Source organism: Microcaecilia unicolor, chromosome 2, assembly GCF_901765095.1.
Source record: "Microcaecilia unicolor chromosome 2, aMicUni1.1, whole genome shotgun sequence".
Lineage (NCBI taxonomy): Eukaryota > Metazoa > Chordata > Amphibia > Gymnophiona > Siphonopidae > Microcaecilia > Microcaecilia unicolor.
The window spans coordinates 323254606-323282011 of NC_044032.1; the positions used below are offsets into that span (position 1 = coordinate 323254606).

Here is a 27406-nt window from a genome sequence, read left to right on the forward strand (position 1 = left end):
CAGAAATAAACACACGCAAACACACACACACAGAAACACACACACACGCAAACACACACACACACGCAAACACACACACACATACACACACAAATGCAAACACACACACACAAACACACATGCAAACACACACACAAACACACGCACACACACAGAAACACAAACACACAAAAAAACACACACACAAACACACACACACAAACACATACAAATAGGGATTTGGGCTCCACACACCACATGGGTGCCTGCAAGGGGGACAGGGGATATAGGACGGACACTGCAGGGCGGGCAGGGGGACAGAAGGGTTGGTGGTCATCAGGGGGGACAGGTGGGTCGATGGACATGGCTGGCCACAGGGGAGGTACAGGGAAAAAGGAGAGGAGTGTCCTCAGACATGGGTGGCTGCACAGGAGAGGAGGGTCGCTGGACATGGGTAGCTGCAGGGGGGGCAGGGGGACAGAAGGGTCGCTGGACTTGGCTGGCTGCAGGGGGAACAGGGAAGAGAGGAGGGACGCTGCACATGCGTGCCTGCAGGGGGACAGGAGGGATGCTGAGGGGGGGGGGGGCTGAGACCACATGGGTGGCTGCAGGGGGAGCAGGGGAGACAGGAAGGACGCAGCAGGGGGAGAGGAGGGTTGATGGGCATGGGTGGCTGCAGGGGGTTGCTGGACATGGGTGGCTGCAGGGGGAACACGGGGAGAGGAGGGTCGCTGCACATGCCTGGCTGCAAAGGGGCAGGGGAGAGGGAGGGGGTTCCTCACACCACACTCGTAGTCACTCGTTCTCTGTCTGCCACATACACTCTCACTCACACACTCACTGTCTTTGTCCCTCTCTCTCTCACACAGTGACACACACAAACACAGTCTCTCACACACTCTCTCTCTCTCTCGCACAAACACATACACTCTGTCTCTCTCTCTCTCTCACATTCTCTCTCTGACACACACGCTCCATCTCTCACACGCTCTTTCTGAAACATACACTTCAAGGAAAACCTTGCTAGCGCCCGTTTCATTTCTAACAGAAATGGGCCTTTTTTACTAGTACTTATATAAATCTGGTAACACCAAACCTCCCATACGCCCATTACCCAACAGCATTTATAGGGAATTTCAGTTTCTTCCCACCCCAACAGAAATACATAGTAACATAGTAGATGACGGCAGAAAAAAACCTGCACAGTCCATCCAGTCTGCCCAACAAGATAAACTCATATGTGTATCCTTACCTTGATTTGCCTTTTTCAGGGCATAGACCGTACAAGTCTGCCCAGCAGTATTTCCCGCCTCCCAACCACCAGTCCCGCCTCCCATCACCGGCTCTGGCACAGACCGTATAAGTCTGCCCTCCACTATCCTCACCTCCCAACCACCAACCCCCTCTTCCCCCACCTGCTCCACCACCAATTTCGGCTAAGCTGCTGAGGATCCAATCCTACTGCACAGGATTCCTTTATGCATATCCCACGCATGTTTGAATTCCGTTACCATTTTCATCTCCACCACCTCCCGCGGGAGGGCATTCCAAGCGTCCACCACCCTCTCTGTGAAAACATACTTCCTGACATCTTTCCTGAGTCTGCCCCCCTTCAATCTCATTTCATGTCCTCTCGTTCTACCGCCTTCCCATCTCCGGAAAAGATTCGTTTGCGGATTAATACCTTTCAAATATTTGAACGTCTGTATCATATCACCCCTGTTCCTCCTTTCCTCCAGGGTATACATGACCAGGTCAGCAAGTCTCTCTTCATACGTCTTGGAACGCAAATCCCTTACCATTCTCGTAGCTTTTCTTTGCACCGCTTCCATTTTTTTAACATCCTTCGCAAGGTACGGCCTCCAAAACTGAACACAATACTCCAGGTGGGGCCTCACCAACGACTTGTACAGGGGCATCAACACTTCCTTTCTTCTGCTGATCACACCTCTCTCTATACAGCCTAGCAACCTTCTGGCTACGGCCACCGCCTTGTCACACTGTTTCGTCGCCTTCAGATCCTCGGATACTATCACCCCAAGATCCCTCTCCCCCTCAGTACCTATCAGACTCTCACCGCCTAACACAAATCTCTCGTGGGTTTCTACTCCCTAAATGCATCACTTTGCATTTCTTCAATTTGAATTTTAATTGCCAAACCTTAGACCATTCTTCTAGCTTCCTCAGATCCTTTTTCATGCTTTCCACTCCCTCCCAGGTGTCCACTCTGTTGCAAATCTTAGTATCATCCGCATAGGCGTAGACTGGGGGGGGGGCGAGGGGGGGCAATGCCCCCCCAAACGACGCGAGGCGCCGCCGCGCCATTAGTTTAAAAAAAAAAAAAACATGCAGGGCAGGCACGCGCTCCTCTCCGTCCACTTGGCTTCCCTGCCCTCTCTGTCTGCGTCCCGCCTTCCTCTGACGTCAGAGGAAGGCGGGACGCAGACAGAGAGGGCAGGGAAGCCAAGCGGATGGAGAAGAGCGTGTCCGTCTACCCCTCTCTCTTCCTCCCTCCCTCCCTCGCCGCAGGCAGCAGTCTTTTCCAGCGTTCCTGGCAGCGGTAGCGTTGTACACGCTGCCTTCTGCTCTGCCCTGAAGCCTTCTCTTCAAGTTCCTGTTCCCGCATAGGTGGGAACAGGAACTTGAAGAGAAGGCTTCCGGGGCAGACCGAAGGCAGCGTGTACATCGCTACCACTGCCAGGAACGCTGAAAAAGACTGCTGCCTGTGCCGGAGGGAGGGAGGAAGAGAGGGGGTAAACGGAGTCACCATCTTGGACCTCGCGGGGGGGGGGGCAGAGGGAAGATGGATGGTACTGGGAGGGGTGGGGAGCAGAGGGAAGGAGCAAGAGATGGATGGGACTGCGAGGGGTGGGGAGCAGAGGGATGGACCAGGAGATGGATGGGATTGGGAGAGGTCAGGCACAGCAGAGGGAAGGAGCAGAAGATGGATGGGACGGAGGGATGGTGAGCAGAGGGAAGGAACAGAAGATGGATGGGACTGGGAGAGGTGGGGAGCAGAGGGAAGGAGCAAGAGATGGTTGGGACTGGGAGGGGTGGGGAGCAGAGGGAAGGAGCAAGAGATGGTTGGGACTGCGAGGGGTGGGGAGCAGAGGGATGGACCAGGAGATGGATGGGATTGGGAGAGGTCAGGCACAGCAGAGGGAAGGAGCAGAAGATGGATGGGACGGAGGGATGGTGAGCAGAGGGAAGGAACAGATGATGGATGGGACTGGGAGGGGTGGGGAGCAGAGGGAACAGGGCCGTGCCGATGCGGTAAGCGAGGTAAGCGCCGCAGGGGGGCGCCCACCTCTGGAGGGCGCCGCCGCGGTGCTTACCCTCGCCCCGCCGAGGCCTTTAAATCTTTTGGTCGCCCCGGGTGTCACCAGAAAGGGGGGTGCTGCCGCTCCCGCTGCTCTTCATCCTGGCAGCACCCCCCCCCCCCCGCACCAGCCCTTTAAATTTATTTGCCGACGCGATAGCGAGCGCAGCACCTCGTGTGGAAGTAAAGGAAGCGGATCCGATCATCTCATTGGGCCTTCCCTCACTGTCCCGCCCTCCTCTGACGCAACTTCCTATTTCCTCTAGGGCGGGACAGTGAAGGAAGGCCCAATGAGATGATCGGATTCGCTTCTTTTACTTCCACACGAGGTGCTGCGCTCGCTATCGCGTCGGCAATTTCTTTTTAAAGACGAGGCAGGGTGAGGGTGGGGGACAGATGGGGTGACCGTGAAGGTGGGGGAGGACTCGGATAGCAGAAGGGATTGGGTGGGAGACAGATGGGGTGAGGGGGACTCGGATGGGCAGAAGGGACTGGGTGGGAGACAGATGGCGTGAGGGTGGGGGGCACTTGGATAGCAGAAGGGACTGGGTGGGAGCCAGATGGGGTGAGGGGGACTCGGATGGGCAGAAGGGACTGGGTGGGAGACAGATGGGGTGAGGGTGGGGGGCACTTGGATAGCAGAAGGGACTGGGTGGGAGCCAGATGGGGTGAGGGGGACTCGGATGGGCAGAAGGGACTGGGTGGGAGCCAGATGGGGTGAGGGGGACTCGGATGGGCAGAAGGGACTGGGTGGGAGACAGATGGGGTGAGGGTGGGGGGCACTTGGATAGCAGAAGGGACTGGGTGGGAGCCAGATGGGGTGAGGGGGACTCGGATGGGCAGAAGGGACTGGGAGGGAGACAGATGGGGTGAGGGTGGGGGGCACTTGGATAGCAGAAGGGACTGGGTGGGAGCCAGATGGGGTGAGGGGGACTCGGATGGGCAGAAGGGACTGGGTGGGAGACAGATGGGGTGAGGGTGGGCGGCACTTGGATAGCAGAAGGGACTGGGTGGGAGACAGATGGGGTGAGGGGGACTCGGATGGGCAGAAGGGACTGGGTGGGAGACAGATGGGGTGAGGGTGGGGGGCACTTGGATAGCAGAAGGGACTGGGTGGGAGACAGATGGGGTGAGGGGGACTCGGATGGGCAGAAGGGACTGGGTGGGAGACAGATGGGGTGAGGGTGGGGGGCACTTGGATAGCAGAAGGGACTGGGTGGGAGACAGATGGGGTGAGGGGGACTCGGATGGGCAGAAGGGACTGGGTGGGAGACGGGGTGAGGGTGGGGGGCACTTGGATAGCAGAAGGGACTAGGTGGGAGACAGATGGGGTGAGGGGGACTCGGATGGGCAGAAGGGACTGGGTGGGAGACATATGATGGGGTGAGGGTGCGGGGCACTTGGATAGCAGAAGGGACTGGGTGGGAGACAGATGGGGTGAGGGGGACTCGGATGGGCAGAAGGGACTGGGTGGGAGACAGATGATGGGGTGAGGGTGGGGGCACTTGGATAGCAGAAGGGACTGGGTGGGAGACAGATGGGGTGAGGGGGACTCGGATGGGCAGAAGGGACTGGGTGGGAGACAGATGGGAGAAGGGGCATGGAGCTGGAACTGGGGTCTGAAAAGTGAGCAGGAGGGAGAATGGGGTCATGCCTGGGGCAGGGGTGGATGGGAGAATCAATGGATCTGGAACTAGGGGCAGCCGCAGGTGGGAACTGGGAGCCGAAAAGAGGGGGCAGTGAGAGAGGGGGGATAGATCCTGGATGGAATGGGGAGTGAGAGGGAGGGCAGACCCTGAATGGATGGGAGGGGGAAAGAGAGAGGGCAAATGGTGAATCGAAGGAGCAGAGAGAAAGGGCAGACAGTGGATAGAAGGGAGTGAAAGAGCAGACAGTGGATGGAAGGGGGCAGAGATAGAGGGCAAATGCTAGAGGGAAAGGAGAGAGAGAGGGCAGATGGTGGATGGAAGGGGGAGAGAGAGATGGCAGACTGGGGCAGATGGTGGATGGAAGGAGCAGAAATAGAGGGCAGATGTGGATGGAAGGGACATTAGAGAGGGCAGACACTTGAGAGCAGAGAGAGAGCGAAGACAGATGCTGGATGGAAGGAAGACGGTGAAAAGAAGATAAGGAAAGCAGAAACCAAAGACAACAAACTGTAAATATATATTTTTATTATTTTGCTTTAGGATATAGTATTTTAGCTGTGTTAATAAATGTTTATAAATAGAACATGTAAATAAGGTAATCTTTTTATTGGACTAATTTTAATACATTTTGACTTAACTTTCAGAGAACAAAACCCCCTTCCTCAGATCAGGATAGGATACTGTAACAGCACTATATTGACCTGAGGAAGGAGATTTTGGCCTCTGGAAGCTAAATGTATTAGTCCAATAAAATGGTATTATTTTATTTTCTGTATTTGTTTTATTTCTATTTGTTAATTTGTAAAGTGGTGATTGGTATTTGTTAGTTTTTTCAAATTTACATCTGCTGTCTTTATATTTTGCACAGTACTAGGGGACATTTTCTGTTTCTGTGGTGTTGCATTGAATGCAGAGTCTGGCATCGGGGGTTCAGTTTAATTTTTGTCTAAATAGAAAGTTTATGATTACTTATCCTATAGTGGATTTGGGTGTATCTGTGTTTGAAAAAGACATGGCTTTCAGTTGGCATTGACTGTGCAGGATCTACGATCTGTATTATTCTGTCTGGTTTCGTTTTACAATAGGTGAATTGATGTTCTAGTGCTCACTGTAGTGTTTAAGATGCTTTCCTTTTCCTTGTGTAACTCGTAGAAATGACTGCTTATGGTATGGTAAAATTGCTCTATAGGTCGTGAGTGTTTTGTATTCTCGGTATGCCTAGTACTGGATTGGGGGGGGGGGGGGTGTTAAACAATGACCGGCCCCGGGTGTCAACTACCCTAGCTACGCCACTGCTGCCGACGTCTCCCTTCCCTTGCACTCGTTGGTTCCCTCAGTGTCCCGCCTTCTTCTGACGTCAGAAGAAGGCGGACACTGAGGGAACCAAGAGCGCAAAGGGAAGGGAGACGTCGGCAGCGCTCCACTTTCACTGACGCTGCTGCGACCGGAAGTAAAAGATTTAAAGGCCCCAGGGTGCGGAGGGAAGGGCAGAGAGGCATGGATGGGAGGGCAGGGCCCAGGGAGAGGACAAATTGCTGGAAGGGAAGGGGAGGGGAGAGAGGATTGCTGGCTATGGATGGAGGAGGGAAGGGCAGAGAGGGACAAGGATGGACATGGGGGCCCAGGGAGAGGACAAATTGCTGGAAATGGAGGGGAGGGGATAGAGGAGGCAAGGATTGCTGGCTATGGATGGAGGAGGGAAGGGCAGAGAGGGACAAGGATGGATATGGGGGCCCAGGGAGAGGACAAATTGCTGGAAATGGAGGGGAGGGGAGAGAGGAGGATTGCTGGGTATGGATGGAGGAGGGAAGGGCAGAGAGGGACAAGAATGGACATGGATGGGAGGGCAGGACCCAGGGAGAGAGGAGAAATTGCTGGAAATGGATATAGAGCAAGAAATGAAGAAGAAAGGAGAAAAGTAAAGAAATAAATGGAAAGGAAGCCCTGGAAATGGAGTTAAGAGGACATATAGCAGCAGAATCAGATACTGGACCAGCATGATTGAAAAAAGAAAGTCACCAGACAACAAAGGTAGAAAAAAATTATTTTATTTTCATTTTAGCGTTTGGAATATGTCCACGTTGAGAATTTACATCTGCTATCTTATTTTGCAATGTATAATATTGCTGACAATTCCTGTCAGTGTGGCAAGTGGTGAGCGATCATTTTCATGGGGGGGGGGGGGGGGCGTGATCATTTTCATGGGGGGGGGGGGGCGCCAACTGATAGTCTGCAGGGGGGCGCCAGAGACCCTAGGCACGGCCCTGAGAGGGAAGGAGCAAGAGATGGATGGGACTGGGAGGGTGGGGAACAGAGGGAAGCCTACTGGAAAGAAGACACTGCATAAAACAGAAGACACTGGGACCAAAGCGAATAGAAAAACTAAATGATCAGACAACAAAGGTAGATAAAAGTATTTTATTCATAATTTATTAATTGAAATGTGTCAGCTTTTTGAAATGTGCATCTGTGATATTTTGCCTGTAAATTTCATTTCCTTCCTCCATATTAGCATATTCATTTGCATATGTATATATGCAAATGATATGCTAATATGCTCCACCCATTCTTTGCCCCCCCAAATGAAACAGTCAAACTACGCCTATGATCATCCGCAAATAGGCAAACTTTACCTTCTAACCCTTCGGCAATGTCACTCACAAATATATTGAACAGAATTGGCCCAGCACCGATCCCTGAGGCACTCCACTACTCACCTTTCCCTCCTGGGAGACCTGGGAGACAGGTCGAATATTGCAGATATCCTTACTCAACAGCTTAATGGGAAGCATTTGCAAAGTATACAACCATCTTGGGAATTCAACCATATTAAAAAGGTTTATCTTGCCATGCAACTCAAGGGGCAGGCTCTGCCAGCCAAGACCATACCTTTAGCTGACGCTCAGAGAACATCATAGAGCGCCTGACAAATAGGACAACTCCACCTCTAGGGTAGGGAGAAAGTCTATAGGAGAGTCCAACATGGACAATTGTTGAATCCATGATAAAGAAGCCCTAGCTACAAAAGGCATGAATAAACGTGTGGATAAAAGGTGAGCCAGTTGATGTAGTGTATCCAGATTTTCAGAAAGCTTTTGATACAGTAAAACTCATGAGAGACCCCTGAGAAAATTAAAGAGTCATGGGATAGGAGGCAAGGTTCTGGTGTGGATTAGGAACTGGTTTTTGGACAGGAAACAGATGGTAGGGTTAAATGGTCATTTTGCTCAATGGAGGAGGGTGAACAGTGGAGTGCTGCAGGGATCAGTACTGGGACAGGTGCTATTTAAAATATTATAAATGATCTGGAAATCAGGACGATGAGTGAGGTGATTAAATTTGCAGATGAGACAAAACTATTCAAGGTTGTTAAAGCACATGCAGACTGAGAAAGACCTTAGAAAATTGGAAGACTAGGAGGCATATTTTCAAAGCACTTTGGGAGGCTAAGTTCCATAGGTTTCTATGGAACTTTGGGAGGCTAAGTGCTTTGAAAATATGCCTCTAGGCATCCAAATGGCAGGTTAATTTATTGTGGACAAATGCAAAGTGATGCACATTGGAAAGAATAATCCAAAATCATAGTTACCTGATGCTAGGGTGCATCTTGGGGGTCAGCAACCAAGAAAATGATCTAGGTGTCATTGTAGATAATATGCTGAAATCTATTTAGTGTGCAGCGGTGGCCAAAAAAGTAAAGAGGATACCAGGGATTATTAGGAAAGGGATAGTAAATAAGACCAAAAATACCATAATGCCTCTGTATCGCTCCATGCTGCGACCGCACCTTGAGTATTGTGTTCAGTTCTAGTCTCCATATCTCAAAAAAGATATAGCGGAATAAGAAAAGGTTCAAAGAAGAGCGACCAAAATGATAAAGGGGATGGAACTTCTCTTGCATGAGGAAAGGCTAAAGAGGTTAGGGCTATTCAGCTTGGAAAAGAAACGGATGAGGGGAGATATGATTGAGGTCTACAAAATCTTGAGTGGTGTAGAATGAGTAGAAGTAAATCTATTTTTTACTTGTTCCAAAAGTGCAAAGACTAGGGGACACTCAAGTTACATGGAAATACTTTTAAAACAAATAGAAGGAAATATTTTTTCACTCAACGAATAGTTAAGCTCTTCAACTCTTTTCCGGAAGTGGTAACAGCGGTTAGCCTATCTGGATTTAAAAAAGGTTTGGACAGGTTCCTGGAGGAAAAGTCCATAGTCTACTATTGAAACAGACAAGGAGAAGCAACTGCTTGCCCTGGGATCTGTAGCATGGAATGTTGCCACGATTTGGTTTCTGCCAGGTACTTGTGATCTGGCTTGGCCTCTGTCAGAAACAGGATACTGGGCTAGACGGACCACTGGTCTGACCCAGTATGGCTACTCTTACGTTCTTAAATTGCTGCCTGAGAATTTCATGCAGCTAGTTGAAAGGCAAGCTTCAAGGAAGCCTCAAGCTTGCGATCATGCATATCCTTTAATGCAGTGCCACCTTCAACAGTTTAGTAACTGCAGTAATAAAGGCATCCACCTTAGGCAGAGCAAACTGCTCTAAATCAGACAGAAGAAGGGGATATAATTTGGACAAAGCGCAAGCCACCCAGAGGTTAGAATCGGGGGTCTCCCACTGAGCTGCAATAAGCTCCTGCATAGCCTCATGAATATGTAAAGATACAGGAGGTCTCTAAGTACCTGACATAATCAGAGGACTGAGAAGCAGAGTAAGAAATGTTTAAAGCCTTCACAGATTTTGTGATCAACAGGGGCAACTCCGCTCTCAAAAACAGCATAGCTGCAGTAGGATAATCACCCCTGTCTGCCTCTGAAATGTCCAAGTCAGGGCCATCCGCAGAACTAGGACAGTCAGAATACACAGATAAAACCTCTGAGTCCTGAGGAAGAACATTCTCCAAATCCTGCAAAACAAAGTTTTTGTTTCTTAGGAAGCTGCTCTTCAAAAGCAACGTGAGGGGAAGAAGTAGAGGCGGCCTGATGTAATAAAAGAACAAATTCAGACAAAAACAGCAGGGCTGAGACTTCTACCCCACAAAACCAACATCCCGGGACATGGTAGCGGGTGAGGAGCCCACTGACAAAATAGCCACTGAAGTCTTGTGCAGCACAGGAGCAGTTAGTGCTGAACCCGCCAAAACCACCATCAGAGCTGGGCCGGATTCAACTCCCAGAGACGGAGTACTGATGGCCAAAGTAGGCAAAAGTGGAATGCCCAAAGAAGTGTGCAGAAACAGGTAGCTGAGAGCTTACCCCCACAGCACGCACAAGAATTAATAGGCTCAGACAGAGAATAATAAACATACTCACAGAAAACAGCTACACTCGTGACCTCCAAGGCACTGAAGCCCCACAATCTTCCCACAGTACAAGCGCTCTCAAAAACACCACAGTGGCTTTTTTTTTTTTTAAAGATACAGAAGGGAAGATTGAGATTAAGAGAGAGAAAATGGCAATAGGAGAGCAGGGAGGGACCTAGACCACTATGTTTACACCTGAGGCACAGGATATTGTCAAACTCAACTGAACCTGCAAGCAGGACAGGAGGCCACACAGAAGTCACCACAGCGCACAGGTGCTGCTATCCCGCCTGCTGGAGATGGAAAATACTGGCTTGGTTGCTAAGCGCAGGACTTTATGAGGTACAAATCGGAGTTCTCTATCTCCACTTGCTGGCGGATGGTCACAACCCATTTGTCTGGACTGATCCTTGGGAAGTAATGGAAGTAATCTTTAAAAGAAAAATTTAAATGCAAAAATCAACAACATAAGGGAGCACAAAAAAGCACTAAGGGCATAATAAACAGACAAAAAAATACAGCAAATATTTAAAAATATGACGAAATTGAAAAATAGTTTTAAAAGGGGCAGAGAAAGGAGGGGAGAAAAGGGAAGATAAGGAAAAAAGGGGAAGATGGAAGACAAAATAACAAAAAGATTGGTGATCAAAGTTCCCTTTTAAGTTATTTGGGAGTACTCCTACTACATTTCTGCCATTTTCAATAGTGAAGAGCAGGTACAATCTTCTGGACTCCTAAAGACTTGCTGGTCCCTAATGATTGAAGCATCACCACCAACTGGCAGAAATGAGGATGGAGAACTCCTGCACAGTTTAGACGGAACATTGGTCATACCATCAAAACTCTGACCAGGTCTTACCTCATACACACCATATGGGCCACAGCTCATTATGGGGTACCTCTCCAGCTTCACTACTGTGTGCTAAACCTCCACGGATTGCACCCGCCCACTGGCACCCATTTGTGTGTCTTCTTAAACCAGACCAAATGCACCACCAGACACACTGAACTGCCAAAAATACTTTCACTGTCCTCCCCTCTGCCCCCCACCACCCCAGACATACTTGAAGGGAGTGTGATCACCAAGCCACATATGTACCGTCTACTATAGCCAGAGAAATACCGAGGAGCTGAAGGCAGCATCAGCCAATACAATACAACCCATATAAAGGGAGTGAAGTCAGCTGGTTTTCTCTGTCCCCGTCTGCTGGCAGGTAGACATAACCCACTCTTTTGAACTGGTCTGGAATGGATAAGGAAACTTAGTAGTCATACCATCTATCCCTGCTAATCAGGGTTAATTACCATTCATTGCAAAATGTGTTCCTTGAATAGTTACCCCCATCAATGACAGCCACAAGCGCCAGGTCACATGGATCTTCCCCAGCACTGCGGTCTGTGCTCCAGTTCCAATCATAGCAGAGATAGTGCCAGCCCTGGCACAAGATGTGCAGGCGGTAAGGCTTCTCAGAGTCCCAAGTCAAGGCCACCAACCGGCTGTTCTTACTGCTGCCAAAATTGAGGCTCTGTTTCAGGTACCAGTGGTAATTTCCAACTGTCCATATCTGAACTAAATGAGAAGGCACAGAAGTGGAATGTTTTCATTGTCAGGATTCAGAAATGGTCAAAAAAAAATAAAGGCACAAATTTAAATAAATATCATTTAACATTCAATAAGATGAAGTGGCCGGGTCATCTGAGTGCTGGACTGTGTTTTGGTCGGAGTCTTTGTTTAGCAAGTTTAATTCTGCTGTTATAGTTTACAGATGATTACCTAACTTTTAGAAGTCTTCTAAAAACACATTTCTTCAGTCTGGCCTTTCTGAATACAAAGAATGCTATTTGAATTTTACCCACACCCTTTTCTTAATCTCGTTTCCCATCATGTCCTGTCTAATTATGCTCTGACCTCTCCACCCTTAATTTGTTTGTCCTTGAGATAGTCTGAATCCCTGGTTACTTACTGCACATGAATTAATTTGCTTATTGAACTTATTGTAATTTGTGTTATATTCTGTACATTATGTTTATTCACTTTATTGTTTGTAAGCAAGCCACAATGAACTTGAGTCTATTTCGGGCTAATGTGGGGTATAAATGTCATGAATAAATAAATAAATAGCAATGGTCATTACATCATAATTGTCTATTGTCTATGTTCAGTTTATTCTTCATGTACACTGCCTTGGATGAATTTCTTCAAAAAGGCAGTAAATAAATCCTAGCGATAAATAGTAATAACACTATTTTCTCCAGTGTGATTGGATGGCAGATGTTAACACCTCTCACTGTATATGGTCACAATCTCAGCCAAAAGGCCAAGAAAAGACCATTTCCAGCTCAAAATTTGTTAATGAGCTGGACTGTTATTTATGTACTAGTAAAACAGGCCCGTTTCTGACACAAATGAAACGGGCGCTAGCTACTACTACTACTTAACATTTCTAAAGCGCTACTAGGGTTACGCAGCGCTGTACAATTTAACATAGAGGGACAGTCCCTGCTCAAGGAGCTTACAATCTAAAAGACAAGTGAACAGTCAGTCCGAAAGGGGCAGTCAAATTGGGGCAGTCTGGATTATTGAACGGTAAGAGTTAGGTGCCGAACGCAGTATTGAAGAGGTGGGCTTTAAGCAAAGACTTGAAGATGGGCAGGGAGGGGGCTTGGCGTAAGGGCTCAGGAATGTTGTTCCAAGCATGGGGTGAGGCAAGGCAGAATGAGCAGAGCCTGGAGTTGGCGGTGGTGGAGAAGGGTACTGAGAGGAGGGATTTGTCCTGTGAACGGAGGTTTCGTGTGGGAACGTAAGGGGAGATGAGGGTAGAAAGGTAGTGAGGGGCAGCAGACTGAGTGCATTTGTAGGGCGTTAGCAAGGGTTTCCTAGGAGTGTGTATGTTTGAGAGAGAGAGAGTGTGTGTGTGTGTGTGTGTGTGTGTGTGTGTGAGAGAGAGAAAGAGAGTGTGTGTGTGAGAAAGTGTGTGTGAGAGATGGAGTGTGTGTGTGAGTGTGAGAGAATGAGTGAGAGAGAGACAGAGAGGCATATTTTCAAAGCACTTAGCCTTCCAAAGTTCCATAGGTTTCTGTGAAACTTTGGAAGGCTACTTGCTGTGAAAATATGCCTCAGAGTCTGTGTGTGTGTTTGTGTCAGAGAGAGAGTGTGTGAGAGACAGAGTGTATGTGTGTGTGTGAGAGTGAGTGTGTGAGAGAGAGAGAGTGTGTGTGTGTGAGAGATAGTGTGAGAGTGTATGTGAGAGACAGAGAGTGAGTGTGTGGGGCTCCGAGTTCCATGAACCCCTCCTTCCCTCAGAGTTCCAGGCCCCCCCTTCCGTCCGAGGTGCAGGTCCTCCTCTCCGAGTTCTTGGCCCCCCCTTCCCTCCCAGTTCCATGCCCCCCTCCCTCTCCTCCCCAGTGTGTTCCATGCCCCCCTTTCCTCAAAGTGTGTATGTTTGAGAGAGAGTGTGTGGGTGAGAGATGGAGTGTGTATGTGAGAGAATGAGTGAGAGACAGACAGACAGAGCGTGTGTGTGTTTGTGTCAGAGAGAGAGAGAGAGAGAGAGTGTGTGTGTGTGAGTGTGTGTGAGTGTGTGAAAGTGAAGCCTTCAAGCCTTGAAGCATTCGTGCCCTCTGTAAGGCTCCATCTCCTCAATTGACGACACATAACGTTGCAGGAATGCTTCAAGGATTGAAGGTTTCACTTTCTCGGCTACAAAATGTTGGAGATGCGTTTTATTATATAGGATGAGTGATGCAGATGACGATATTTAGATTTTTTGGAAGAACAAGCAAACATGCTGGCCACAACTAGCAAAAGTTGCATGGGGGATTCTGTACATTCCTGCTACCAGCACATCTTCTAAGAAGACTCTTCTATTTCAGGAAGGGCTATGGAAGACATGACAGCTAGACTGAATCCTGAGATTGTTGATGACTTTTTATTCATATACAGATTAAAAAATCATAAGTGTTTCACCAGGCATATTTCTCCCCCGCTAGGGCATACAGAACGGGTTGTATTTTGTACCCCCTGGACATTTTAACAGGGTGGATTAGGATTCCTTGGGATAGTAGAAGTCAGCTATTGTTGAGGTTGTAAGGGTAGAGGTGGGTGGTGGTGGGTTAATTTAGTTGCTCATTGTTATTATTGTTTTCTATTTGTCATTTATAAGCAATAGTTGAACAGCATATTGATCCTTTTTATACTTTAATAAAAAGATTTAAATACAAAGTCATAAGTGTTCGAGGCTTCTGCAGATGAGGACAGAGCCTGCAGAGATGGGGTGAGGACGGGACGGAGACAGAACCTGTGGGTACAGAGACAAACTTTGTCCCCACAACATTCTCTACAGGAGATTCAATGGGTAGATTATGGACTTCATACTATAGGAACTGGCTTTGTGGCATACCTCCCTAAAGCGCCCACAACTTAAGCGCATGCAAGGAGATTCTATTGTTTGCTATAGGGCTGTGCTTCCCAGGCCTATCCTGTAGACACACCTAGTCAGTTGGATTTTCAGGACTGCCATAAATGAACATGCAGACATCTCATGTTTGCATATCTCATGTATACATATCTGTCATGCACATTCATTATGAACAGTCCAACAATTACACTGATTAGTTGTGCCTCCGGGACAGAGCTGGGAAACACTGCTCTAGATCGCACAAGAACTGGTGAATAGGGAACGCGTACTGATTACCTGCTGTGTACTGCTTGCATCTGATTGCCTGTTTACTGTCTCCCTCCATGATTCTGACCTGCAGCTGAACCTCCATTCCTGTTTACCCTTTTCTGCTGCCCTTCCACTCCTTGTTTCATCTCTCTCAGTACATAAGCATCACAGTAGTTCCTTTATTACTGACACATTGGCGGAGTTCCACACCCAAGGAGCAGCTTGTGCTCCGGGTCTCAGACACCAGAATCCCTGTGGGCTCTCATTTCCCTACCCTTCTTTTCCCTTTGGTCCAGTCATGTCATTGTTTTGTATAACAAGATCTGGTAAACTATGTATGTTATTTTAGACTAGCCGTTAAGCCCGTTAAAATGGGCGAGATTTCCAGCTACCCTACTCGCCCTGTGCAGGGGGCCCGATACAGAGGGGGGGCGGCAGGGATGGGGGGGAGGGGGGAGGTTGGAGCGCGCGATGTTCGTTTCCAGGCTCCAGCGGCAGCGTCCGACAGTCTGACTCCGTTTCCCTCTCTGTTCCGCCCTCTGACGTCATCACGTCTTGACGCGAGGGCAGAACAGAGAGGGAAATCTGTACTGCACATTTGCAGGTGAGTCGGTCATTTGCCATTTATATGTTTGATTGTAAACCACTCTGAAGATCTCTCAAAGGGCGGGGTAGTAAATAACAATAAAACTTGGAAACTTCTTTACTTGGATCTGCAGCCTCTTTCCACTCACATTAGTAACTGTCCTTTTGAACAGCAGACCAGCTCCAAAGCCTCTTCAACGTTATTTATCAACTTGCTTTCCTGGGAAAACTGTCTCCACCCCCTAAGTTCACAGTTCCCTTTGGTCTTTTGAATTGCCGTGCGCTACTCTAAGGCGCCCCTTATCTTTGACATCTGGGCTCACTCTCCATCCAAGGTTTTAGCCTTGACAGACTTGGCTGAAACCTGGTGAGGAGTCCTACCTTTATCAGTCTCTTCCCCCAGGTTTCCAATCTTTTTATACTAGCTGCTCCTCTCGGAAGGGTGGTGGTTTCACTCTCATATTTCCTCAGTCCTTTGTAGCTGTTTTGCTCTCCTCTCCTTTTCCTGAGCTTTTATTAATTCATATCCCCTCTCTTGTTTCTTTTCATGAATAATTTTAGCAACCACCTTCATCTTTTTCATGTATTACTTTATCAGCCATCTTCACCTGATTCTCAGCATTGGGAATTATTGTTACAAACCATTGCTGAAGCGGCTATTCATTTCCCACATACTCTTATTCTGGGTGATTAACATACATGTGGATAACCCCTCCCTGTCCTTATCAAAACCTGACTTTTTTTTTTTTTTTTTAGAGGACCTTCACCTGACTCAGTTTGTTTCGCTCCCAATTCGCCAAGATGGTCATACCCTGGACTTGGTTATAGCACTACCACAGTCTCCTCCCATTTGAAGAAGCTTTAGCTGTCAGTCACTTGCCTGGACTGATCACTTTCTTATCTCATTTCAATATTAATTTTCCCAGTGACTGTTCTGATCATTCCTCCCCTAAATCCCTCCACCAATCTTGATTCTTATCCCATTTTGACCCTGATCAATCCACTCCGCTATTTACTTTGTTTTCTGATCAATTCCTTCACCTTGCCTATTAATGAACAGGCCAAGGCCTGGAACACCTCTATTATAGGCTTAGATTCCTTTGCTCCTTTACATAGTAGTTTCTCTTGTGTCTGTTTTAAAGCCCCTTCGTATCATCTTGGCCTCTGTTTGCAAAAACAAAGTTTCCGTAGAGCCAAACGCCTACAGCGGAAACATTGCTCTTGCTCAGCATTGCTTAGTTTTAGGCTGGAACTCAAAATCTACAACAGGCAAGTGCATCTAGATAAGCGTCAATTCTTTGCTAAGACGCTGGCCTCTTCTTCTAACCCTTCTCGTACTCACTTCCAACTCTTACAGCACAATGTAACTCCCACTTCCTCCACATCTCACTCTTATTCTCCTCTTCCTGATACTTTGGCTATCTTTTCTGCCAAAAATTGCTTCCCACACTAAATCATTCACCAGTCCCACTGCTGGGCCTGATCCTCCTCCCAGCTCTTCCCCCATCTCTTCTGTTTTTTTTCCTCCCACTAATATCCCCCCACCAACACTACCTCATGTCATCAAGGTTCTTCTTGGTCAACATTCACTCTTCCCTCTCTCATTGTCTTTAAGCAAACTATTTCCTCCTTGCATTTTACTAATTCTTCTTTGGACTCTGTACTCCCAATCAGGATTCGATCACATAGACAGGGACTTCTTGGAGGAGCGACTGCGAGGGTCAGAAATTTACATCAGGCGTGGATGCTGTTCAAAAACACCATCCTGGAAGCCTAGGCCAAATATATTCCACATATTAAAAAAGGAGGACGGAAGACCAAACGACAGCCGGCGTTGTTAAATAGTGAGGTGAAGGAAGCTATTAGAGCTAAAAGAAAATCCTTAAGAAAATGGAAGAAGGAACCGACTGAAAATAATAAGAAACAGCATAAGGAATGTCAAGTCAAATGTAAAGCGCTGAGAAGGAAGGCTAAGAGGGACTTTGAAAAAAAGATTGCGTTGGAGGCAAAAACACATAGTAAAAAGTTTTTTTAGGTATATTAAAAGCAGGAAGCCGGCAAAAGAATCAGTTGCATATGTATCCCACCTTTTCCCACCTATTTGCAGGCTCAAAGTGGCTTACATAGTTTTGTACATAGTTGGACCGCTAGATGACCGAGGAGTAAAAGGGGCGATCAGGGAAGACAAAGCCGTAGCGGAGAGATTAAATGAATTCTTTGCTTCAGTCTTCACCAAGGAAGATTTGGGTGGGATACCGGTGCCGGAAATGGTATTCGAAACTGACGAGTCGGAGAAACTTAATGAATTCTCTGTAAACCTGGAGGATGTAATGGGGCAGTTCTACAAACTGAAGAGTAGCAAGTCTCCTGCACCGGATGGTATTCATCCTAGAGTACTGAGAACTGAAAAATGAGCTTCCAGAGCTATTGTTAGAAATATGCAATTTATCCTTAAAATCGAGCGTGGTACCGGAAGACTGGAGGGTGGCCAATGTAACGCCGATTTTTAAAAAAGGATCCAGAGGAGATCCGGGAAATTATAGACCAGTGAGTCTGACGTCGGTGCCGGGGAAAATGGTAGAGACTATTATTATTAACAAAATTACAGAGCATATTCAAAAGAATGAATTAATGAGACAAAGTCAACATGGATTTAGTGAAGGGAAATCTTGCCTCACCAATCTACTACATTTCTTTGAAGGGGTGAACAAACATGTGGATAAAGGGGAGCCGGCTGATATTGTGTATCTGGATTTTCAGAAGGCGTTTGACAAAGTACCTCATAAAAAACTCCAGAGGAAATTGGAGAGTCGTGGGATAGGAGGTAGTGTCCTATTGTGGATAAAAACTGGTTAAAAGATAGAAAAACAGAGAGTGGGGGTTAAATGGTCAGTATTCTCAATGGAGAAAGGTAGTTAGTGGTTCCCCAGGGGGTCTGTGCTGGGACCGCTGCTTTTTAACATATTTATAAATGACCTAGAGATGGGAGTAACTAGTGAGGTAATTAAATTATTGATGACACAAAGTTATTCAAAGTCGTTAAATCGCGGGAGGATTGTGAAAAATTACAAACGGACCTTACGAGACTGGGCAACTAAATGGCAGATGACGTTTAATGCGACCAAGTGCAAAGTGATGCATGTGGGAAAGAGGAACCCGAATTATAGCTACGTCATGTAAGGTTCCACGTTAGGAGTCACGGACCAAGAAAGGAATCTAGGTGTCGTCGTTGATGATACGTTGAAACCTTCTGCTCAGTGTGCTGCTGCGGCTAAGAAAGCAAATAGAATGTTAGGTATTATTAGGAAAGGAATGGAAAACAAAAATGAGGATGTTATAATGCCTTTGTATTGCTCCATGGTGCGACCGCACCTCGAATATTGTGTTCAATTCTGGTCGCCGCATCTCAAAAAAGATATAGTGGAATTAGAAAAGATGCAGAGAAGGGCGACGAAAATGATAAAGGGGATGGGACGACTTCCCTATGAGGAAAGGCTAAAGTGGCTAGGGCTCTTCAGCTTGGAGAAAAGGCGGCTGAGGGGAGATATAATAGAGGTCTATAAAATAATGAGTGGAGTTGAACGGGTAGATGTGAAGCGTCTGTTCACGCTTTCCAAAAATACTAGGACTAGGGGGCATGCGATGAAGCTACAATGTAGTAAATTTAAAACGAATCGGAGAAAATCTTTCTTCACTCAACGTGTAATTAAACTCTGGAATTCGTTGCCACAGAATATGGTAAAGGCGGTTAGCTTAGCGGAGTTTAAAAAAGGTTTGGACGGCTTCCTAAAGGAAAAGTCCATAGACCGTTATTAAATGGACTTGGGGAAAATCCACTATTTCTGGGATAAGCTGTACATAAATAATGCCACACTGGGAAAAGAGCAATGGTACACAGACTGATAAACAGCCAAGCATAAACCTAAAGGGTTGTACAGAGTGAACATACAACAATGAAAAAAGTGGAAAATACCCTCAGAAACCAAGGTATCTACCAAGGTCTGACCAACAGGACATTGGTATCTATATAAGATTGTTATGTCCGTGATCTAGTCTCTTTCATAGGGTTAATTTTTCCCACCTTCTCTTAAACCCAACTGCCCATAATAGAGTCTAAGTTTCAATTAATGCTGAGTAGAGAAACATATCGCAAGCCATAACAAAGCATAGATTAACTTAGCTTGTAATATAGTTGGCTTGATAACTTCACATTGCAACTGCTCATTTTCTACTACCTCCTTTCACCTGATCCGAGCTTGTGTGCTAGCTTGTTTTAGAAAAAAATCCCCTTGAAACTGCCTTAAAAGCATCCCAAACAATCCCCAAAGAAGGGCCAGAGTTTAAATTAATGTCAAGATATTCCCTCAGAAGCGAACGAAACTTTACTCACATCAGATGCAAAAAAAAAACATGTGAGTACTGCCGGTGAACCAGAAACCTCTCATGTTCCTTCCTCAAATGGGTCTCTTGAAGAAAGACAACCTGGGGTTTATGAAATAACAATTCCTTGAAAAGCTTTTGCCGCTTTTGAGGGGAATTCAGACCCTTGACATTATATGTCAAGAACTTTAAATCAACATTCATTCAAGCACCATGAAATTGGAAGTCATTTCTGCCCATGGCATAATGGGCAAGTGAGGGCACACCCCAGAAAAAAAAACACCTTCCACCCACACCTCCCCCCTTCCCCCATGCCACCCCTGACTCTTCCCTCCTCCCTCAAATCCCACCCCCCTTCAGTATACCATCATTTTCCAACAGCCCTTCCCCCTCCCCCCAACCCACCAGACACCAATTAATGGCCACAAGAACGACCATAATGGGAAAGTAGAGAAAAAAGAGAAACATCACTATACCCTATTTAGCAACCCAAACCACCCCCATCCATCTGCTACAAACATCCTACTCCCCCCCCCCTTATCATACAAGCACTGCCACCCAAACATCCACCCCCCTCCCCATTAACAAGAAAACCTCAACCATGTTGTACCCAGACTAACAGTCACCCATACCACTTTTTTATTAACCCCTAGTCAAGATTAAACAAACAGCCCAAAACAGTCACATTAGGAATTCAGTCTCCTTGTGAAGAGATCCTCTTTTTTGGAGCCACCCGTTTCCACATTTGCAAGCGCTCTTTCACAGATAAGACAACAGGCACTGGAGGGACCGAGGCTGAAGCCATCCCTGCCACATGCAATATTTTCCGGGCCTCAACAAGATGACGGACCCGATGCATTTTGCCCTGAACTGTGAAAGTCAATGCAAACGGCAACGCCCATCTGTACGCTATTTTCCCCTTATTAAGAACTTCCAGTGCTGGTCTCATCAAGCGCCTTTGAGCTAATGTAAAAGCCGAAAGATCTTGAAATACCTGTACTTTGGCATCATTATAATCCACATAAGGGGTCTGCCGTGCCTTCAGGAGCAATCTTCACTGGCTTCCGATCAGATACCGTATACAGTTCAAGCTTCTCCTCCTTACCTACAAATGCATTCAGTCTGCTGCTCCTCACTACCTCTCTACCCTCATCTCCCCCTACGTTCCCGCCCGTAACCTCTGCTCGCAGAACAAATCCCTCCTCTCAATACCCTTCTCTACCACCGCCAACTCCAGGCTCCGCTCTTTCTGCCTCGCCTCACCCTATGCCTGGAACAAACTTCCTGAACCCCTACGCCAAGCCCCCTCCCTACCCATCTTCAAATCTTTGCTCAAAGCTCACCTCTTCAATGTTGCCTTCGGCACCTAACCTTTTGGAAATCTAGACTGCCCCACTTTGTCTGCACACTTGTCTTTTAGATTGAAAGCTCTTGAGCAGGGGCTGTCCTTCTATGTTAAATTGTACAGCGCTGCGTGACCCTAGTAGCGCTTTAGAAATGTTAAGTAGTAGTAGTAATCTTTCTCTCACCGCCGAGGAGACAAATTTCACTATAATGTCTCGCGGTCTGTTCTCCCGTTGCTGGCCAAGAGCCCTGTGGGCTCTATCGATTTCAATTGGACTCTCCGAGGTATCCGGCTCTAATAGCTTAGCACAGAGGACCCAAACCACCGTCGGAACATCCTCAGAACCTCCGCACGGAATCTAAGAGTGCACCGTCTGCCACAGTTTTTCAGGTCGTCAACCTTGTATTGAAGTTCACCATATTGATCCAAAGCCAAATCCGCTTTCGACTCCACTTCAGAGCATTGTACCGCCTGCTCCTCTATACGGCATTCTAAGTCCTCCACTTGTCCTCCCAATTCTTTCAAGTCAGAACCGAGGGCATCCATTTTCTCCAGGATTTCGGTCTTCGAGACTTTGATCTCTTCACGTAAAGCTTGAAGAGCTTTCAGAATGCCTCTCGGGAAGGCACTTGCATCCTCCACCAAACCCAGCTCTGACTGTGAAATCTCGGACTCAGAATCCGAGTGTAAACATGGCAGCGGAGACACGTGGCGCCAAGGGCCCTTACTCAGAGTCTTTAGCTGATGGCGATCAGACTCTTTACGGGAGAGTGACGCTGACTTACTCATTGTGTCAGCAAATATCTTATACAGCACTACTTCTGCAGTTTGATAGAAGGTAAGGCAGGATAGAAGCTAATTCAGCTGTTTACATTGAGAGGGTGCGGGAGCTTTCAGTTCAAGCCACCATCAGGCACCATGACGTCACTTCCTCTCCCTCAACTTTTCTTTTTTAAGCACATTTCTAAGTTTCTCCAGCTTGGTTTTTCTACTCTTCCTCTGTTTCATACCATCCGGTCCATTTTGGACTTTGGCTCTCTGCACAAGGCCCTTCATGCTTTGCTTATTTCTCATCTAGATACTGTAACGTAGTCTACACTGGACTTCCCCTCTCTGAAAGATTAAAAGGCTTCAAACACTTCAGAACTGAGCCATATGCTTTCTCTGTAATGCTAAGTGTTTTGACTGAACCACATCACTACTCACCAAACCTCATTGGCTTCCTGTTAGGATTTTGAAAAGAAAAAAATTCTCTTGCACACAAAGCTTATCAAACTGGTGACCCTGTTTATCTTGCTAATGTAATTACCCCTTACACTCCTCAGAACATGCTAATAGACTGGTATCCCCAATCCCATTTGGCTTTTTTCTGTTTGGTTCCTTCACTTTGGAACAATTTACCTGGTCCCCCCCCCCCCCCAACACACACACATACAAAGAATGCTCCCCCCCCCCCCCCCAATTTAAAGTTCTACTTAAAAGGCATTTCTTTAATGAGGCTTTTGTTTGATCCCTGTCTTTCTGCTGTGGGTGGGTTCCTTTCGGGAAGTATTGAGTGTTTTGCTTATTGGATTTGTATGCATGTTTGTCCACTGTCCTATTAATTATGAGTTCCTTTCTGATTTTATTTTTAATGTCTTTTTTTACTGTAAGTCACTTAGACCCTTCTTGTTGGAATATCAAACTTTTATTAACCAAAAAGCTAACCAAACTCGACACATCTAAATTCAACATTCCATGCTCCAGCTAGAACTCTATAATGCCAGTTCAGAGTTGTTTGAAGGCTGTCTTCATTTGGATGCCACACACTTATCTCTATATACGTTGCAGATCAACCGATTTTTTTTTTACCACTTCCATGCTGGAAGTGCAACCTGGCTCAGCACCAGTGCTATATGAACCATACCAGAATATGAAATAATCACATCCCTGCCACTTACTCATTGAATAGCATCATGGAAGTCACTTACTCTTTCTGTACTCTCCCTCCCCCACTTTTATTTATCCTAATTTTACATGTAGCTGCTGCAGCACCTCATGGCCTGTGAAGCACTCCCAAATATGGAGTACAACCCTAGCTTACTGATGCAGAGGTCAAAACTAAGCCGGCCTTGATAGGAAAAAATTCAAAGCCTTGAAGAAGGGAAGTCATGGTATGGGGATAAGGATTTCCTCTGAGAAATACAGTTGACACATGTGACTCGAAGGCTTGATGAGACCTTGCTCAACTTACTGTATGTGTTGAGATTTGGGCTGCCGTCCTTCTGTATATCTTCCAGCCAAAGTGCCAGTATGGTCGAGTCCAAATTCCACATAAGTTCATTTACCTGAAGGAGACACAAACTCAACCTCAGGAGTGTTGGGTATATCATTTAATCACAATACTAGTCCTGGGATTACTCTATTCTTTTGATGACCACGCTGCCTTTGTTTGCACCAATATAAGACGACAGGACTTCAGTATCTGCATGTGATTATCTCTAGACTATTCTTTTGTTGGCCTAATAGAAGTTATTACTAGGAATGTGCATTCATTTGAAACGACATGGGAAATGTCATGACAACCCATGTCATTTTATGTCATCATGAAACAAAACCAAGCAGAAAAAAAATATAAAAGTTTGTGTTTTTCTATTTGTCATTAATAGTGCACACTCTAAGAGGATGCCCTCTTTGCGAATACAGTATTCAGGAAGACAGAACCAAGCTTAAACTGTCCCGTAACAAAAACATCCCCCCAAACCCAGAACAAAACGAACATTCCTCTAAATGACACAGGAATGTTTTGGCTGCAAATTGCTGGTTATTACAGCCTGCCTAGAATAAACCAGGACTATAGTCACAGACCTGTTCTATCATTCCTACCAACTGTCCCCAAGAAGTTTCTTGCTGTTATTTGCAAAGTACAATGTACTTCATTTTCTCTTCTTATACCAAAACAGAAAATCTGCGATCAGGGAAGTGGAAGTTATACAACTGATAAAGCAAATACTAAAACAATTAAGGGGACTGAAAAGCTCAGCAGCATTGATTAATTATGCTTATCTAATAATTGCTTTCCCTTGAGTCCTGCCAGATCAGTCCACACCAATGGGTTATGCCAGCAGATAAACTAAGTCCACTGATATTTGAAGTGATTTAAGCACTCTCCTGCCTGCTTAAATCACACTCTGTGGCCCGGCCACCAATATTCAGTGGCACTTAAATAGATCGTGCCACTGAATATTGGCACAAAACGGCTATGAATGTGCCGAGCTACACAGAGGTATTACGGGGGTCAGACTCTGGGAGGAGAAAGCAGCTATGCAGTTGCCAGCACAAACCAGTGCCATCACTCACATAACTAAGCCGGCAAAGTTAAAACTGTTTTCAAATAGTTCTAAATTCGTCTGCATAGCTATGCAGGTGATGGCACTCAATATCAGCTAGCAACTGCAAAACTTGCAGGTCCAGGCATAAGTGTGCCAATTTCCCTTCCGATACCATACACCGCCTTCCCTGCAGCACATGAAGACACCACCCAGAAACAGGCAGTTATTCCAAACCGCCCCCCCCCCCCCCCCAAAGCCCAAGATGACATGACCCTCTCCTCCACTAAATCGAAGTACACAGCCCTTCTGATCCCCCTCATCTTCCAGCCAACCCCAACCCAGGCACCTGCATCCCTCATGTGGTTCCCAGCTGATATTCAGCAAGGGCCCGCATACGCCCCAGCAGCTAGCACAAGTGCTATTATCCCTGGATATTCAGTGTTAGTGCCTGGACACGGCTAGCACTGAATATCCTGGACTAATTTAGCCCACTAATGTCAGCGAAATACTGGAGAAGAAGTGATATCAATGACAGAGATGGCAGACCAGGGTTGAAGCAATGCTTGGGGTTGTACATTTATCAGTAAATGCCTTCCCCCTCGGCATCTAACACAAATATTCCAGTGGCCAAAACTCTTGCTGATCTGATGGCTTCCTGAAAGAAGCTAGAGTCATCTAAATCTTCAGTCGTGGACCAAGAAACATTAGTGAGTAAACCGTGTGCTGCAGTGCAGAACAAAGGTAAAATGGCGCCATGCAAGTCGGAGCGCAAAGCAGACACCAGCTCAGAATCAGAACAGGGCCCAGAGATCAGAATCAGAGTCTGTGTTCAGTGATCGTGCCACCATTGTCAGATACTGTACCGACTCTCCCAGTGCTAAGGACCTTGTCATCGAAGTGGACAAAAGCTCAAAGCATTAAGCCCAAACGTGACAATCGACCAAGAGATAGTTGCTTACATAACCAGCTTTGGACTCAAAGAAAACTATTATCTGCAGCATGGAAATCAGGGGAGATTCAAAGGAAAGCACTGAAGCTGCAACTATTTCAAGACCTCTGTACCATTACACTAAAATGATGGACAGAATTTGGAGGAGTGACCTCCTTCCTAAGAGCCTCTAATATTAAACATAAATTAGACTTTCCCATCCGGATATCTAAGATCCAACCACCAATTGACATATGGAAGTGCTTGCTATTTAGAAAAGGTTTAAAAATTTGGTTAAGTAACTAGTGTTTGTATGCTTTACTTGTCTATGACAATTGTAATCCTGGAGCTGCCATGTTTACATGGATCATCAAGGGTATGGAGGGGTAAGGGGAGGGAGTTTTTTTTTTGGGGGGGGGGGCTGTGGGGGACATAATACGTACTGGCTTACAACATGGTGTATATATATATATATTTTCCCCCCATTATTTTGTCAAATGGGTTTCTGGAAATATATATATATATACACACACACATACTAGTAAAAAAAAGCCCGTTCCTCATTGAAATGAAACGGGCGCTAGCAAGGTAATCACCTTCTGCCATTAATGTTTTTAAGGGAAGTTCCAGCGTCTCCCCTCCCTCCCAATTCCATATATATATATATATATATATATAAGACACCCATTTGACAAAATAATGGGGAAAAATTGCTTGGTCACAAGGAATATCTATATGCATATTTTAGCTCCAATAAGGGTGGAACTAAGAAAAGAGGAGTTGCTATACTGATTCACAGGGTGGTCCCCCTTCAAATTACAGATACTTATTGTGATGAAGCTGGTGGGTACTTAATTGTGAGTGGGGAACAGTACAATACAAAGATCACGCTGCTAAATGTATACGCACCAAGCAATTCTCAAAACACTTACTGGAATGAGATCACTGATAAGCTTAAATTAACATCACCTGGATATCTTCTAATGGGTGAGGACCTTAATTGTACACTTCATCCCCACAGGGACAGATCCTCTAAGTCTGATGCACAGAGCTCAAATTCTTGTCTAGCACTACACAAATTAATGCAACACTTTCACCTATCTGATTTGTGGAGGGTCCAAAACCCAACTTCTAGAGCAGTCGATGAGAGTTACTCTCAAATTGATATTCTGATGGGAGATGACTTCTGGCTACCCAAGATTCTCAAAAGACAAATAGAGAATATAACGTGGTCTGATTATGTGTCTGCAGGAGATCATTCCAATGGGGGTCCTGCTAAAAGAGCAGCAACTTTCTGGCATCTTAATGAGTCACTATTGAGAGATACCACTATAAAGAAAAATGTACATAGAAATTTTGAACAATATTCAATTTAATGAAACAGGTGAATTAAGTGACCCTATTCTGTAGAAAGGCCTTAAGGCAGTATTTATTTATTAGGATTTATTTACTGCCTTTTTTAAGGCATTCACTCAAGGCGGTGTACAGTAAAAATAGATCAAACATGAATAGGCAATTACAACAGTAAAAATATTCAAATAACAATACAAAGTATGGCATAGAGGGACATAATTGAACGCGAACGCCCATCTCCATGGGCGTCTTCCGAAAACGGGTATGTGAAGAGGCGGGACAGACCGTATTATCGAAAAAGATGGGCGTCCATCTTTCGTTTTGAAAATACGGTTTGGACGGACCAAATGGATTTGGTCCATTCTAAGATGGGCATTTTTTTTTTTTTTGCGATAATGGAAACTAACAACGCTCAGCTCAGAAACGTCCCAATGCAAGCCATTTGGTCGTGGGAGGGACAAATGTACAACACTACCATAGCTCTTAGGGGTGAAGGGGGCACCTACATGTGGGTACAGTGGGTTTTGCAGACCTCCCATTTACCAGCACAAGTGTTACAGGTAGGGGGAGATGGGCCTGGGTCT

General features: G+C 46.3%; 1 protein-coding gene across 1 annotated transcript in view; it reads right to left on the reverse strand.

Annotated features, from left to right (window-relative positions):
- Positions 1-27406, reverse strand: part of ELP1 (elongator complex protein 1) — a 1128708-nt gene that overhangs the window by 712425 nt on the left and 388877 nt on the right. Inside the window, 2 exon segments of the mRNA XM_030194341.1 lie at positions 11593-11823; positions 23464-23557. Of these exon segments, the coding sequence (XP_030050201.1) occupies positions 11593-11823; positions 23464-23557 (325 nt within the window).